The sequence below is a fragment of the Peromyscus leucopus genome, chromosome 8a (assembly GCF_004664715.2).
Source record: "Peromyscus leucopus breed LL Stock chromosome 8a, UCI_PerLeu_2.1, whole genome shotgun sequence".
Taxonomy (NCBI): Eukaryota; Metazoa; Chordata; class Mammalia; order Rodentia; family Cricetidae; genus Peromyscus; species Peromyscus leucopus.
In genome coordinates, this window is record NC_051085.1 from 54070551 (window position 1) to 54087913 (window position 17363).

Consider the following 17363-nt stretch of genomic DNA (forward strand, 5'->3'; position numbering starts at 1 on the left):
GGGTGGTGGGTGGGGGAGTGGCCCACAACTTTAATCCCAGCATTGGGAGGCAGAGTCAGGAGGATCTCTGAGTTCAAGGCCAGCCTGGTCTACAGAGTGAGCTCCAGGACAGCCAGGGCTACCCATAGAAACCTTGGCTGGGGGTTAGAGGAGAGAGTAATGGACTTATTTGTTTGGGGAGGGGGTGATTCTAGGACAGTATAACATCCAGACTGTGGGTGGCTATTGTTCACTGCTCTTAGTCAGATCCACAGTGAGAGACAGCAAAAGATTTGATAAAATGTGCTGTTTGGAAAACAAAAAAGAATGTAGGTGAGCTGAAAGATGCAGACAAGAAGAGCACAGAAAAAAACAGCTGCTAAAGAGGAACTGGAGGAGCGGGAGAGATGGCTTAGTGGTTAAGAGCACTGGCTGCTCTTCCAGAGGACCCGGGTTCAATTCCCAGCACCCACATGATGGCTCATAACTGTCTGTAACTCCAGTTCTAGGAAATCCAACACCCTTTTCTGGCCCCTATAGGCATCAGGTACACAAACAGTGCCCAGAAGTATGTGCCGGCAAAACACATAAAAATAAATACTAAATAAAACATCAATATTAAAACGAGAGAGCTAGGGGCTCTGCAGTGGGACAGTAGGGAAAGTGAGGGTGAGACCTCACTCCGAAGGCTCCACAGCGAGGCTCCAGCAGTGTAAATATACACGCTTATTTAAAGAGAGACGGAGCTGATGTCATTGCTGGAAGATCTTCCCGACTCAAAACCGTCTCTCTGATGTGCATAGAGGTCACTACAGCTGTGGCAGAAAGATACCAGAGAGTATATTCAGCTGGCAACAGACCCTAGGAGCAGCAGCTTCTTTTTGCCACATGGAAAACGCAAGAGTTACAGGACCACAGAGGGTTGCACCCAGGTTCCAGAAAGCTACCAAGGCTTGGAGAAGTGCAGAAGGATTGGAATCTCTAAAGGGAGGCCCAGAGAAGCCACTGAGTGAAACAGAGAGGTGGAAGTTTAAATCACGGTAGAGACCCTGGGATGGAGGAGATGCCCAAACTGTGGGCTATCGGCCATGGAAATGTGCACACACAGCGTGGAACACAGCCCAAGAGAGAGGCCAAGTGTGCTGCAGGCGGAAAGAACTGGAGGAAAGACTACCTGAGACAGCTGAGCCCAGATCCCAGGCATGGGGCTGCACGACCCAGTGTCTGCCCATCTGGATTTTGGTCTGGCTTTGGCCCATGCTCCCATCCCTCCCATTTGTAATAACAATATTTATTCTGTGCCATTCTCTATCAGAAGCATGTAGTTTTTACTGTCTTTTTTTTGTTTGTTTGTTTGCTGGTTTTTATAGAGGCTCAAAATTAAGACTTTATCTTGAGTCACAGAAGAGACTTTGGACTTGTGAGCCATGTAGGGACTGGCAGATGCTATGGAGACTTTAGGACTGTATGTATTTTACTAGATGGAATGAGCCTTTCTGGGACAGGGGTGGAACGTTTCCATTTAGAAGTACCGTGTCTGGGCGTCAGGTTGTAAGGGGTGGGGTTGTGATGGTTTATTTTGTCAATCTAGAGTCACCTAGGAGACACATCTCTGGGCATGTCTGCAAAGGCAGTTCCAGAGAGGCTTAACCGAGAAGGGAAGGTCTGCCTGGAATATGGGCAGCGTTACCCTACAGCTTGATACTTTAAGTGAAATAAAATGTAATAATAAATAAACAAAAAGGAGAAATCAGGCCAAGCACCTGTGTTCACCTTTTCGCTGCTTGCTGAGGGCAGATGCCATGTGACCAGCTGCTCTACTCTCTTGACTGACACACGCCTTCCCCTCCATGATGGACCTCATCCCCACAGCCTGTGAGCTAAAATGAACCCATTCTTCTTGAAGCCCCCTTTGTCAGATAATTGTCATAGCAAGGGGCAAAGTAACCAGCAGATGGATTTCTCACAGCCACAATGGCTCGTGCACTGAGGTCAAGGCAGCGTGCTGTGCGGAGGTCAATGCAGTGGGCTGCTTGCTTTGCCACTTTCTTCGAATGACATACTACAAAGTTCTCATGCTAAAAAGCAAAGGGTCCAAATGGCAGGCTTGACGTGCTTGGACCCCATAGATCAACCACCCTAAGCTGAACTGAACCATTTCAGAGGAAACCACAACAGTAAAGGTCCTGATGACATTTTGGCATTGATAGTTAGTTTACAAATTAAGGGAACTGGTAACAATACCTACTGGAAAGTGCCAGGTCTGTCTAAGTGTCACACAAGGTATGGAGATGAAGTCACACAGAGTCCAACTCTAGAACTCACAGGCACATACCACAGGCATGGTACACTTTCTCATTTCACATACAAGGTTACCTACCCTCTAGGATAGACATCAACCTCTCTCTCTCTCTCTCTCTCTCCCTCTCTCTCTCTCTCACACACACACACACACACACATACACACATACACACACACACATATGACAGAAGGAGGGAATGGATCTTAAGTTTACTTTCACTATTCTTTTATACATGGACTCAAGAATTTATGACAAATCACACTTACTAGGCAATCTGGTAGCAACCCTGGCTGTTACTCAAACGGACCATTTACTTCTGGCTGGGATGGCCTACAAGTTAGGAAGTGTTTTAGAAGTTAGAAGCAAAGGTTTTACTGAATGTAAACAGGAGATGTCTGTCCAGATTTCACAGTCTTCCTGAAATATATGTTCACGGAATGCAGTCTTCTTGTCCCGTGGAATGGCTTTAGGGGTGCATCTGGGATAAAGCTCTCATGGGCATTTGCAATCTCTCACAGGTTTTGTCATTGTTCGATAGCGTTCTTAGAAAGCATTTGTTCTTAAATTCTTAAAAATCCAAGCCGTTTCTGGTAGTGACCTTTTACGACCTCAGAAATCCCTGGGCCTAAGGAGGCCAGGCAGTTAAGAGGCCATCTTAGAGGACTTACCAGTGTTCAAAGGTTTCTTTCTGGATGGTTATCAGTCATAGTCTATAAGAAGCAGCACACATCATCGAATCCGTCTTTTATTTAAACATTAAGAAATCGTAGCACAGTGACTAGAAATGTTCTCAGAACATCAGCAATGATGAAGAGACCTCACAAGCGCAGACCTTCCTTTTCTTACAGACAGCCATCGGCCATCCAGCACAAACATGCTCCCATCTCTAAAGTGGAGAACCAGGCGTACAAGCCCCTGTGAATAACCAACCAGGGAAAAATGTGCTTAGCTTTGAACTGAGGCCAGTTAGAAGGGGAACTGGGAGAGAGCTGCCTGGGGAAGACAGGAAAGAAAATCAAAGCAGACACGGATAGGGATGGACAGAGTGGTTCGGAGACCCAGAAGATGGACAAAGAGCGAGGAAGATCTCTCTCGAGGTCCCTCCTTTAGGAGGCACCGGGAACTCTCCCTGTGGTGTGGAGGCAGCTGAGGCAGGGAGCTGAGTGTCTTAAGGACTGGTGTTTGCACTGAGTGTGGGTGAGATGAAGCCGTGCTGTGCCCTCTCCATCTGGCCTGCCTAGAGAAAGAGCCCTTCTGTCCACGCCAGAGAGAAGGACTCCCATCCACCTTCACCAGAGTTGCTAAGTTCGCCCCGTTGGCATTAACCATTTAAAACCAATGAAGATCTACTTCCCAGCTGTCAAGCTAGGATCAGGAAAGAGCAACCGATGAGTGACTTATTTCGTAACTCATCTGGTGGCTGGTGTGGCTCCCTCTGAACTAAGGCTTCGTGTTTGACAAAGCTTGTGCCGAGAAGGAAGGAGAAACAGGGACAGAGACAGAGAGAACACAGGTCTCTACAAGGAAAATACGTAGTTGGTTCTTAAAAATGTAAGGCTTCGATTTAAAATACAATTAAGAATTGACACACTAAAGTTTAACAAGATAAACATTAAACCAGTTATTGACTTGCATAAGGTAAGTGGAAAACAAAACACTGAGGTACTGCATTACTCTTCTATAGCCAACCTTATCTGCTTAGAACAAACACTTCCTTCTCATCCTTGGGGTTAAGTCCACTCAGGCACGGAAGAAATACAAAAGAATCATCCCCTAGTTAGTGGGAAGGGCATGGCTGCTAAGAGACAGGAGTTTTACCCTTCATTCCAATAATAAATAAAATTTAAAAAGTCACTATTTACAGTTTACCGAGTCCCTGTGTCCCCGATCTTCACAGTGATGAAAGACACCTGCCCTCACCCACAGGTACTTCCCGCTTTCCCCTCTAAGGGCTCCAGGAGGCGGACTTGCCCTGCCTCGCTTTCACACAGGCCCCTCCCTCTCCCCCACGCTCCTTCGGGAGACGTTGCTGTGCCCTCAAATAAAGGCTGCATTCTTAGCAAATGCCAACCACAATTCCTGTTCCCTCCTTGATCCAGCTCTTGAAAATAATTCTGTGGTCCTCGGAACACCCGTGTGTGGCTGTGCGTGCGTGCGTGCGTGCGTGCGTGTGTGTGTGTGTGTGTGTGTGTGTGTGTGTGTGACTACAGTGAGATTGGTGTATGTGCAGGAATGCTCATCTACATGAGAGTAGCATGTGTGGGTGATTGTGTATGTATGCGTGCCCCCATGACTTCTGGGGGCGGGAGCAGTGCCTGTCTGTGTGCATGAGTGTGCCTGTGAAATGGCAGGGGAGTGTTTTCGTGTGCGTGTGTGTGAAAGTGCAGGGGTGTGGGGTGGCTGAGTACACAGCTGGCAGGCAGAGCACAAGTCCACCAGGTTCATCCCATGGGAACAGAGCTCCCTTACCCCGGAAGCTCCCTCACTCACAGGGCTGCCGAGTTACAACTTAAGTTAACCAGAGCTCCTAGGCTTTCCAACACCCAACATCTTTCTGATTCGGAAGGAGACGGATCATCAATGTAGCACCATGTCCCAGCTCTACAACAGGAGACCACCCACCCTCGGCGGTCACCGGCTTGCAGAGTCCCCAGGAGGTGGGCTACCGCTTGGGGCAGAGAGCCACTGAGAGACCCACTCCTTAGGGTGGGAGGTCAGAAGGCATTTCACAGGTCCTTCCTCCCCACGCGGGAGCAGGAAGAGCAGAGGACAGCCACCGGGGTCAGTGCGGCACGTCTGCTGTGTCCCGCGATGACCTGCGTGGTGGCTCGCGGTGCACGGTGCACAGGTGGGCGGCGGGCATTGGAGGAGGCGGTGGGTCACCCACGACTAAGTGCACCTGAGCAAAGTTCCAGGCTGTGGTCCTGTCTCTTGCTGGCCTACCTGCTTCGCAAGGGCCCAGAGGGGCAAGGAGCGCAGGAGGCGGTGGCGGGCCTCTTGCCAGGTCGGGTCACACCAGCCCCACCTAGCTCACAGCGTGCTCAGGTGAGGCAGCGAGTCTAGATGCCCCGTGCGGCCCCTGGCAGCGGCGGCCGACTCCACCCCGCGCAGCCACTCGGTGCACTTGCGCACCAGGCCCTCGTCCACCACCTCCACCTCCTCCTCGTACTCCTCATCGTCGTACTTGTGTTTCTCATTGAGCAGCGACACCTTGAGCACCGGGCGCAGGCTGGAGGGGCGGTGGCTGGGCATCGTGGCCTGCAGACCTCCCGGCATCAGCGAGGCGCCGGGTGGGCGGCTGCTGACAGCCACAGCCAGGGGCGCGTCGGGGACACTGGTGGGGCCGCCCCTCCGCAGGGTCGCGGTCCTGGTCCGGGGGCAGGGGACGAGTGGGCGCCGAGGGTCGGGCGAGGGTGTGGGGAAGGGCCTGCGGGGCCGTGCCAGCAGCTGCTTCTCCAGGTGGCGCCTCTGGATGACCAGGATGGCTTCAGGAGTGAGGCTCAAGGAGAAGCGCGTGGTGTCGTCTGGCCCGGACCCCGCCCCCGCAGGCGTCCCCGCGGCGGTGGCTCCCCCTGGGCTGTGGCTGCAGGCGACCCTCCGGGGCGCGGAGCACGTGGTAGAGGCTCCCCCACGGCCCGGAGAGGACTGGGGCAGAACGCGTGCGGAGGTCGGCGGCTGCGGGGTGCCGGGACCCAGGCCGGGACCGCGGCGGCCTGGCGGCCTCTTCAGGGTGGCGGAGGGCCAGGAGCTGGAGAGCAGCATCTCAGGCGGCCGCTTCTTCTTCTCCCCGGCGGCGGCGGCGGCGGCGGCAGGCGGCGAGGGCGCGGGCGGCACGCCGGGCCTCCGGGATAGCTGGCGCGCGGCGGGCCCCCCGGAGTTCGGGAGGGCGGCGGCGGCGGCGGCGGCGGCGGCGGCGGCGGCGGCATAGGCTGGAATGACATGACGCCGCCGAGCAAGCGGATCATCAGTGTCCTGGAAAGGAGAGGGGCGGGTCTCAGTCACCGCGCGCGGAGCCGCCCCACAGGCCCAGCGACCCCCCTGCGTCTCCCCATCTGTTGCAGATCGCCCCGCGCTCCCGGCACACCCACCTGCGAGCAGCCACGGCATCTCCCGCTCCTTCCTAGCCCCGGCCTAAAGCCCCGTTGGCTTCAAGAGAAGGCTCCTCCCGCCCCTTCCTCTCCTCGGCAACCCCGAGAGCTCCCTCTAACTGGGTGCTCGGGGCTGGGCCCTGTGGGCACCGCCAGCAGCTGCCCAACTGCGGGCGGATCTGGATGTCGCCCGGTTTGCACCTCCGAGACGCGCCGCCGGGCTGGGCCGGGCGGCAGGAGGAGGAGCGCGCGCGCTAGCAAGGGCTTGCCAAGTCCCGGGCTGCGCAGGGCTGCTGTCGCCGCCGACTGTTGCACACTGGAAACAAAGTGCCCGAGAGCTGCAGGGGCGGGGGCCGGCACCCAGTGACCCAAGCCTCCCCTCTCCCCAGTTTTCTCATGGTCCGCGAAGCGAAGGCTTAGTCCACCAGAAGCCAGGAGCTAGGTCTCAAGGAAGCTGGTGGCACCAAGTCACTGCGGAGCCTTGCACGTTAGACAGAAAAGCCTTTCCGATGACACGGGAGAGAAATTTCGGGCCAGTCTGGAAAGCACCCGGAGCCGGGCGGGGCGTTTCAGTGCTACCTAGGTTTCACTGACATTGTTGATGCCACTCCTTAGGAGTTGTTTGCACATTAAGACCAGTTGTTATCTATGACTGGGCAAGGCAGTTTGTTATATAATAGCAACATAGGAAATATTAGACATTGTTCTGTTTTAACAAGTGACTGCAGGCAAGGCGATGTGTTACCACCACCATAACAGGATTCAAAATGAGAGCCAATCTTTACCTCAACTCATTTTTCTGGTTGTAAATACTTGGAAACATAACCACAATGCTAAAAAGTCCAATAAGTCGGCAATCCAACAGTTAAAGCAATGTACCCCAAAGTCAAGGGGTTTTACAGGGCAGCCCCAACACCTGGTTCACTTACAAATGAGCACCAAACGTTTCAAAAAACTACTCCCCATCACGTTAAATAGCTCTGGCCCAGGGTGAGTCAGTCACACGTGGGAAAGTGGGTAAGCCTGTGCGCTCTGTGCCAACACTCACCCCACCCCCTCCTCTTCTGTTTGTTCTGCGCAGCGGCAACTGGACACTTGGCGCCCGGGGTAGCCAAGGAAACTTGGGTGGCAGAAGCATTTCCCATTAGAGTGGTAGAGAAGTTGGCATGGGCCCCACAACCCCTATAGGCATCTCTACCACATCACATTCCCTCTGTGCAAAAGCAGCTAGCTTCCAGAGAGCTCTCCTCCTCACAGGAGCCTCCTGCCCTTGCCCCTGCCAGGGCACCAAAGGCAGTAACCTCTGCCTCTGAACTCAGCTGAACACGGGGCCGCTTAGCTCCCCAGACACTGAATGAATGCTTCTGTTGTTTTACTCCAGGCTCTAGTTTTTAGGTAGTTGTGGGGATAGGTTTGTAAGCAGTGACCACAGATTGAAAGTGGGGGTGGGTGGGGAGGCTTGGGGTGGTGTCAGCAGCTGTCTCTGTAGGGACAGCTGGGGAGGTCTTTAGAGGAAAACCAACAAACAGCTGGATGCCCAGATGCTCTGGATGCCAGTGAAAACGTGCAGTGTCTGGAGCCCACTGCTTCCTGCGGGCTCACATCGCTCCCTAAGGCTTCAGGGAGTTCAGAAGGAATGGTGTTCGGGCTGAAGGTCAGAGGCGGAGGCCGCAGGGCAGTCTCATAATTTTAAGAGCTGGCATAAACTGATGTAAGTCTGTGCCCAGCACTCCTTGTCCATTCTCCTGGGAAAGTGGGGCTTCCGGAAGCTCCAAAATGCATGAGAGGGAGAGAGAGGACAGGACTCAGTGCCAGGTGAGAGGCCAAAGTCAGGCGGAGCTAATTACAGTAGACAAGGAAGAGTCTGTTGGCTGAGGAACTAGTAGACACTGGCATGTAAAAGCCCAGAGAAGCAGGTGAGCAGTTACCAGGGTGACAGCTAAGGTGACCCAGACCAGGGACTGGGATGTTTCATGTCACCTCAGCAGCTTGCTCTGGCCCAGCAGCCCGCCACCTGGGAAGCTACAAGCATTCCTGTCCTCCGAGGGTCCCGGAGGAAGGGAAGCAGGAAGCCCCGGCTCAAGTATGATCTCAGGGAAGCAATTGTACTCCTGTACCTGGCGTGGGCTGCCCTAGCAGGGGAGCTTGTTCACTTCTGACAGGATTCTTCCGAATCTCCCGCCACGGAGAACAGCCTCTACACATCAGCAGCGCTTGTCCACCTCCCTCGGCCTCTTCTCAGACGTCAGGAAGAGTGGGACACCTGGCAGGAGCTCTGGGGGCAGGGGACATCTACCGCTGACTGTTAGGGAATCCGTTACGCATTCCATCTGGTGGGAGTGGGGAGCAGCGACAGTTGGAGCAAGGGAGATCAAACGTGACTCTCAAACAGAAGATGCAGAGGCTGACGCGATGGCTGAGCTGATAAAGACACGTGCTGCCAAGTCTGAGGGCCTGGGCTCGGTCCCTGGAACCCACTGACTCCTGTAAGTTGTCCTCTGAGCTCTACACACGTACGGTGGCGGGGCACAGGCAAACGCTTGCAAAAGTAAATAAATGCTAAAACAACTTAAAGAAAAAAAAAAGGATGGGGGATGCATGATGCATAGACGTGATTAGTCAACAAATACACTTTTCACGTAAGTTTATACACATCCAAATTTACCTGGAATTTCATATAATGTGAAGAGGGAGGGAGACGTCCAACCTTGTCACATCTCACACACACACACACACACACACACACACACACACACACACACACACACCACAAAACAAAGAAACAAAGGCAGACAATGCTCTCCACACGTGGCGGTCTGAATGAAAATGTCCCCCACAGGCTCATATATTTGAACACTTGGTCCCCAGCTAGTGGCTGTTCCGGGAGGATTTGGGGGTGTGGTCTTGTTGAAGGATGTCACTAGGTGGGGACTTTGAGATTTCAAAAGCCTCACAGGATTTCTGATTCAGTGCCCTCTGCCCCATGCTGTGGGTTGAGATGTGAACTCAGCTGTTCCTGCTGCCATGCCTTGGCTCTGCCATCATAAACGCCAATTTTCTGGAACCTTCTGGAGCCATAGGCTTTCGCTTATAAAATGCTCAGTCATGGTGTTTTATCGCAGCAACAGACAAGTAACCCATACGCTCTCTGAACTTACTATCCCGAAAAAGCCAGATGATAAGAAAAAAAAGCTCAAGTCAGCAAGCCCAAATATACGTATTTGGCGCTGCCCAGGGATTTTTTTGTCATTTCATCTTAACATAAAATTAACGTGCTAATCACCATACATTATACGTGTGTATGATATTGAGGACAGCGATGTTCTAGAATAGAAAGTGGTGATGGTGTCATGGGCCTATGAGGATGCTGGACTAAAGTCTATCAAATTGAGCAAACAGGCAAATTGTATACTATGTGAATTCTTTGTCAATAAAGATTTTATAAAACGTAAAAAAGAATGAAAACAGTGGTTATCCCAGACATAAACAATAACCTCCACATGGGAGTCTCGGTTTAACTATGGTTATCATTCATCATCAAAAAAAAAAAAAAAAAAACTGGAAGCATGTAACACCAGAGCCAAGCAGCTTTTTCCTGATAACTAGAGTGTATTGAGAGCATTGAAGGTTACATCATACAATACCTTCATTGTGTGGATGAGGAAACAGAGGTCCCAAGAGTTAAAGTGACTTGATTAGTCCAGTATTGATAATGTATGTGCTTTATTCCCTATGTCTTTGATGCTCTGGTATTTGAGGCTTTGATACTGGAAAGACTGCTCTGTATAGTACTAGTTCAGTCCTAGAGGAAGCAAAGCACCCACACGCAGACTTTGGTATAGAAAGTCCAAGCCACCATCTGTTTGTTTGGGCCCCAACTAGTCTCGAACTGAACTAGATTAGTCTGGAACTGAACTTGAGATCATCCTGCTTCTCAAATGTTGGGACTACAAGGATGTGCCGGCACACCAGTTCAACTCTGTGTTTCATCAGACCCTCACACCAATACTCCTGTAAGGCACCTCAGCACCAGGCTGTAGCTGCTAAGGACCCCTGTTCCAGCTCACAGCCATCAAAATGAATTCAGAGGATACTATCTAAACTTTTGTAGTATACCTAAGCTATCTGTCCGTTCCTTCCTGAAATAACCACAACACAGGCTCCGGGCCATATTCCACTTTCTTCCTTCTGTTTTCTGACCAGTTAGGTGGTCCCTGTAGGCTGTGGTTTGAATTTCTAGGAATCTGTGAAAATAAACTTTCTTCATGAAAACAGTTCCATGTCTGCTCGGACTACACTTGTTCAGGTACATTTCCAACAATATCATAGTTGTTAGTAGTAAGAGATACAGGACTGGTACCTGACATTCAGACAGGCGATCCTTTCTTCTTTTACTGTGCTCCTACAACACCAACCACCTCCTGCAGTCCAGAGAGGGCTGAAGTGCTGGGATGTGTCTCTGAAGAGGACCAAGTGAGATCATAAAGATAACTGCTGCTGGAATAAAAGTTAAACACAGTACAAATGTATAGTGGCATACAGGGTTAATTACTATTCCCAGAAGCATCTAAAGAAATATTCATAGTTGGGGTTGTGCTTATGCTTACCTGTGGAAGGAGGTTAACATGAAACAGAGCTGGAACTAGAGAAAGGAACCAAGGTTTGCTCACCTGGGTTTTGTGCTTACCTTATGGGCATCTGTGGAAGTTTGGCCTAAGCAGGGTAATGTTAGGAATTCAGTGGAAACGCTTAGCCTGGTGGTCAGTGACTATAAACCCAGCACTGGTATTGAGGTAGGAAGGTGGTATTGGGGGTATTGAGGCAGGAAGAATATGATAAGCCAGCCTGGGTCAGAGTGGACATGAGAAGTCACTCTGCTTGTCTACGTGCACGTGGGGATGAGGAGAGCCAGGGATCCACCTGCACACGTTGGCGTGTCTGGAGTGAATCGACCTTGAAGAAAGCTTTTATACTCCATGTCTGAGGAAATTAAGACATGGTCATCTACTTCCTAGCCAGACCAGCTAAGCTTTTCTAAGTGGTCTGACATCATACACATTGGGCTCTAAAAGCTGTCTTTGTGAGAATGCGGTATTCCTGGGGTGAATTCACTGCTACAGGATGCAGCGGGAAAAGGGATGCAGAGATGGCAAAGAGAATACCCGCCTCTCACTGCTCTAAAGAAGTTAGAGCAAGCTCAAAAGGTCCAGGACTTTGACATCCCGGAAGCCAGTTAAGATAGTGAAGAGGACTTCCTGACTAGAATGAGACGAGGCAAAGATAGTGAAGAGGACTTCCTGACTAGAATGAGACGAGGCAGAAAGAGGCATTGATTCATCCCTGAGCTCTCCTGAGAGCAAGATTCCTCAGCTCCCTTTGAAGGCCTTGTGGTCCTGAGTCAGTTTGGGACTTGAAGGCAGGAAAATGTGGATTATTTATGTAAAGATCATGACTTTTGGATGCATGTCACTTGCTGCAGGACCTGAGATGTTAAGATGACTGTCGGTTAATTTTCTTCTTTTTCAGCACAGCAGCGCCAGGTAACTATTATCTTTACTAACTCTGCTCAATGTATGGAGAAGAGATAACTAAAGATTTCAAATGCCCGAAACCCCAATCTTCTTAATAAAACAGAAAATAGCTCAGTAGTTTTCTGGTCTACCACTAATCTCTGTTTCATTTTAGTTGGGAGTACAATTTTAAAATAATTTAATCACTTCTCTACATGCGTATGAAATTGACTTGACTCTCTACTTTTCTGGGACAATCCTTTTGGCCCCTTGATGAAAGGAATTAATAAAAATGGATATTTTGCTACTAAAAAAACAAAATTAAATTAACTCGCTTCTAGACTTTAAATATAACATAGTAATTACCACAACCTTAAAGATATTTTCAGAACGAGTACAATGACAATGTCCAGGTCCCATTGCCATGGCAGGTGGCTCTCAAAGGCGTGAACTGTAGTTGTTGTTTACGCTTTCAACTCTTTTAAGGGACCCACCACCCAGCTCTCAAATAATCACACACACAGATTTTTTTCCTTTCTTATGAATGCCCAGTCTTAGGTTGGCTTGTTGCTAGCCAGCTTTTCTTAAATTATCCTGTCTACCTTTTGCCTCTGGGCTTTTTCCTTTTCTTACTTCTGTATATCTTACATTCACTCTTAATATGTGGCTGGCTGTATGGCTGGGTGGCTGGATATATGGCCGTGTGACTGGCCCCTGGAGTCCTCCTCTCCTTGTTCTCTTGTTTCTTCTTTTTTCCTCCCAGATTTCTCCTTCTATTTATTCTCTCTGCCTGCCAGCCCTGCCTATCCTTTCTCCTGCCTTGCTATTAGCTGTTCAGCTCTTTATTAGACCAATCAGGCGTTTTAGACAGGCCCAGTAACACAGCGGCATCACGGGGTTAAACAACTGCAACATAAAGGAATAAAACACATCTTTGCACCATTAAACAAATGTTCCACACATAAACAAATGTAACACATCTTAAATTAATATTCTACAACAGTGAACTGCCTGAAAAAAGGTGCCCAGCTGTGGTGACAGTCCAGCCCCCCAGATGAGCCACAGATGTGCACACACCTGCCAGGCCACTTGCTCGCAACTCCACAAGGAGTCACCAGGGGGAAAAGCCAGGCAGTGATCATCAGGTGGCAGTACCAGGGAGTAAGACCATGACTCTAAGAAGCACTTCATGATTCTCACAACCTCTTGGCTTTACCAAGGCACATCATACTCAAATGTCCATCTGGGAAAACTCCAGAACATCCCAATACAGTTTTCCTAACTGTTCCACACACTACTCTTCCAGGTGTTTTCTTCAGACTTCACTTTTTTCCAGGTATGTGTGTACACATGCTTGCACGTGTGTGGCAAGCTTCCGTGTGCAGGTGTAGGCCAGAGGTTGGCATCGGGTGTCTTCCTCAGCTGCTCTCTATTTGCCGAGGCAGGTTCTGGCACAGAACCTCGAGTTTGCCGATTGGCTAGTCTGGCTAGCCAGCTTGTGCCAGGGATCCCGCCTCGGGGAGTACTGGCTGTGTGGGTGCTGGGGAGCCAGACTCCAGTCCTCAGGCGTGCACAGCAGGGGCTCTACCCACTGGGCCATCTCTCCAGCCCCATTTCTGTACTCAGATTCAAATAATTAAACTCATTATAGCAATAAGCAGTCAAAAATCTAACCTCAACTAACCCTGAACTTTAAGACAGGAAAAGTGTTATCCGACTGCACCATTTCCGGCAATTTACACTCATTGTGTTAATATTAAATTCAACACTAATATCTTCCCCACAGATTGGGAGTTTAGCCTGACTCCTTAGCCCCAGTTTTAAGCAGTCTCTTTAAGTCATTTCCCTGTGGGCTCGGGACAGGGTCACTGCAGGAAACGGGTCTGGGTGGGACAAAGGCACAGGGTAACATCATCAGCCTTTGGCGGAGCCAGGAAATCCAGCACCAACCTTAGCTGCTTTTATACAAGCGTGAATATTCCAAACGACCTCACATTTTTCCTGACAGTTTTATACGTCAAGATCTGGCTTAGGCAGCTTTTAGGGACGCGGAGAGCAAAGTCTGTGTTTTCTTAGGCCACACCAGCTTGGGCGGAGACACAGCAGCTTGCAAACAGGGCATGAGATGCTTGCCTCTGCCCCACCCTGGGGCTGGTCACTCTCCAGAATCCTGCCAGCCCTACTCCTGGGACTGCTGGAAACCTAAGCTGCCACAGCACTGGTCCCTGTTGCATACACCCAGCTCCTGACACTTGACGTTACACTCGATGCCCCAGGATGAGAAGCTGCCACAAGCCACATTCACCATGACTGTCATCTGTCATCGGGCTGACAGAGGTTGTACCGATAACCTGACCTGGATCCTGGACCTGCTCAGTCTGGTAGTGGCTCATCCCGGGAGCACTCAGACCCCAAGGCACTGCATCCCAGGCTCAGTAGTAAGGTAAGAGCTTTCTCTGCCTTTAACTTCAGGCTCCTCCCACAGATGCCTGAACCCTTTTTGAATGGTCTATGTACTGAGTGCTACCTACCAGGCTCTATCACTCATTCACTCTTGCAGCCATCCTGTGGAGTCAACTGAGGCTGATCCTAGGCTATGGATCTATCATCCCACACCTTCACAATGCTCAAAGCTCTATATGGTTGTGGGGTGCAGACAATCCTAGTGAGGGCCACTTACCTCGGCTCCAGATAACCTTCTTATGACATGCATGTGCCAGGTGCTATGCACAGAGGTCACACTTGTAACCCTTTGAGGATCAGAAAGGCAATGGGACACGGACGGACACACACACACACACACACACACACACACGAACACTAAATTCTGCAATATAGAGGCAGTGGGTCATGAAATCCCTCTAGGCCTGTCTGCAGCACCCATTTTCCTGATGTGGGCCCTGCTGTGGATTTTCTCTGGGGAGACTCCTTTCTTGTGTAAACTGACGTTAGCTGACCAGAAGACAAGAGGGCTGGGACATGCTACTGTGTGCACCGCCAGGTGTGACCCTGGCTTAGGCCGAGGAATTAGCTCCACTGGAGGGCTGCAGGACGCTGAGTGAGACAAGCAGGTGGGTCAGATCAACCGTGCCCACCCACACTAAGGACTGACCCTGGCGTTCAGAAGCCAGAAAGAAACGCGTCTCCGGAGCGCTGACCGGGTTACCTAGCAGCCTGCCTCACAAGGCTCACACCACAACAGCTGTGCCCTCGGGCACTGCAGCCCACCTGTCCCCTCCCTCCCACCCAGGACACAGAATCTGTCTGTCCTCCGTCCCTCCCCCCAGCCATCCTCCAAACTCTCCAAACTACGGTCCGGGGCTGAAAACGGAAGGCTAAACCGGATCTATCTGAATCTCAGCGTCCCAGTCCACCACCCGCAACTACCAGCACTTCAGTATGCCCGGTTCCTCTCCTCCCCACACTGGCACTCACCAACCTTTTCTTTCCCCCTTATTTTTTTTTTTTCCAACACATCTGACCGAAGTTTCCCCTCCCTTCGTGCCTCCCCGTCCCTCTCACCCACCCAGATTCACTCTTCTGTTTCCCTTCAGCAAAGAGCAGGCCTCCCAGGGATATCAACCGGACACGTCATAAGATACAATAAGGCTAGGCACAAACCCTCATATCAAGGCTGGGCAAGGCAGCCCAGTAGGAGGATCCCAAGAGCGGGGAGTCAGAGACCCCCGCTCCTGCTGTAAGGAGTCCCACGAGACCAAGCTAATAGCTACAAGGTGTATGCAGAGGACCCAGCACAGACCCGTGCAGGCTCTGTGGCTGCCGCTTCCGTCTCTATGAGTCCCTGTCAGCCCTGCTTAGCTGGTTCTATGGGCTGTGTTCTCCTAGGGACCTCGACCCTTCTGGCTCCTACAAGACTTCCTCCCCCTCTTCCACGAGGTTCCCCGAGCTCCAAGGGGAAGGGCCCGATGGAGATCTCCAATTTGGGCTCGCTCTCCGCCCAGTGTTTGGCTGTGGGTCTCTCTGATGACGACTGGGTTAGGCACCGATCTATGAGTATCATTAACAATCATTTCATTGATTTTTTTTTTTTCTTTTTTCTAATCCTAGCTCTCTGGGCTATCCAGCCTCTGGTTCCTGGTCATCCAGACAGTGTCCAGCATGGGCTCCCTCTTGTGGCATGGACCTCAAATTAGACCAGTCATTCATTGGCTGGCCACTCTCACAAGTTCTGCGCCTGCATTGCCCCAGCACATCTTGCAGGCAGGAGAGATTATCGGTTGAAGGTTTTGTGGCTGGGTTAGTCCCACTCCCACCACTGGAGGCCTTGCCTGGTTACAGAAGATGGCTGGTTCGGACTCCATATCCTCCATTACTAGGAGTCCTTGCTAGGGTCCCCCTCATGGAGTCCCGGGAGTTTCTACTGCACTAGGTTTCCACATCACCCCGCCCCCGATGCCCTCTGAATCCTTTCCAGCCCCAGGCCCACGTCTTGCAATGCCTGTGCAGGCTGCCACCACTGCTGCCGTCTGGCCCAGGACTGAAGGCCCATCCTCTCTCATCTGGGAAGACCCGAGATCCCAGCAAAGGCAAAACCCTGCCTTCCATGAATCTCTCCACTTGAGTTGATTTAGGAACCTACCTCTCCGTTCTAGGGCCACTCTGCACCCCAAGGTGGACATTTTTGCCCGAAGTTGCTCATGTTGCCCTGGGACCTGTGGCGGCACTCAGCTCCTAGAGTGTTGCTGTGAGCCACCCCGATTCTCGCAAAGGAAGAACTCCAGGGCCTGCTAGCTAGGCTACCTGGATCCAGCTTTTCCAATGGCCCCTTCCTTGGGACTGGCTATACCCAGTCAAGACATGGCATAAAGTGAGCAGACAGCACCTCAATTTTAAAGTCTACTTGGAGGTATTTTTCAAGGGGGAATCCCCAATTCTGATTTCTTCAGAAGGTATGGCTCCCACAGCCATCTAACATCTGGAGAAGCAGAACCAGGTGATTCAAAAGGGCAGCATGGTAAAATGTACAGCCAGGTGTGGCCACCTCTCCTAGAGTCTGGCTCACTGGACAGGATAGGCACTTTAGAAGAGCCAGGGACCTGGAGGGGGCATGGCACATGACTGCTTTTCCCTGAGCCTGAAATTCAAGCTCTTTTTCACTCTGCTCCCCAGTGTGCTTCTGTCTGCACTCTGCTCCTCTCCACTGTCAGGTGTGAACTGTCCCCAGTGTGCTGCTGTCTGCACTCTGCTCCCCCTCCACTGTCAGGTGTGAACTGTCCCCAGTGTGCTGCTGTCTGCACTCTGATCCTCCTCCACTGTCAGATGTGAACTGTCCCAGTGTGCTGCTGTCTGCACTCTGCTCCTCCTCCACTGTCAGGTGTGAACTGTCTTCAGTGTGCTGCTGTCTGCACTCTGCTCCCCCTCCACTGTCAGGTGTGAACTGTCCCCAGTGTGCTGCTGTCTGCACTCTGATCCTCCTCCACTGTCAGGTGTGAACTGTCCCCAGCGTGCTGCTGTCTGCACTC

General features: G+C 51.2%; 1 protein-coding gene across 1 annotated transcript; it reads right to left on the bottom strand.

Moving 5' to 3' along the window:
* Positions 1-3012: 3012 nt before the first annotated feature.
* On the bottom strand, positions 3013-6967 carry Prr18 (proline rich 18). The gene is given in 3 exon segments (XM_037200374.1): positions 3013-6145; positions 6148-6254; positions 6371-6967. Coding segments are annotated over 2 exon segments (933 nt in total). The 5' UTR covers positions 6248-6254; positions 6371-6967; the 3' UTR covers positions 3013-5312.
* Positions 6968-17363: the final 10396 nt, after the last annotated feature.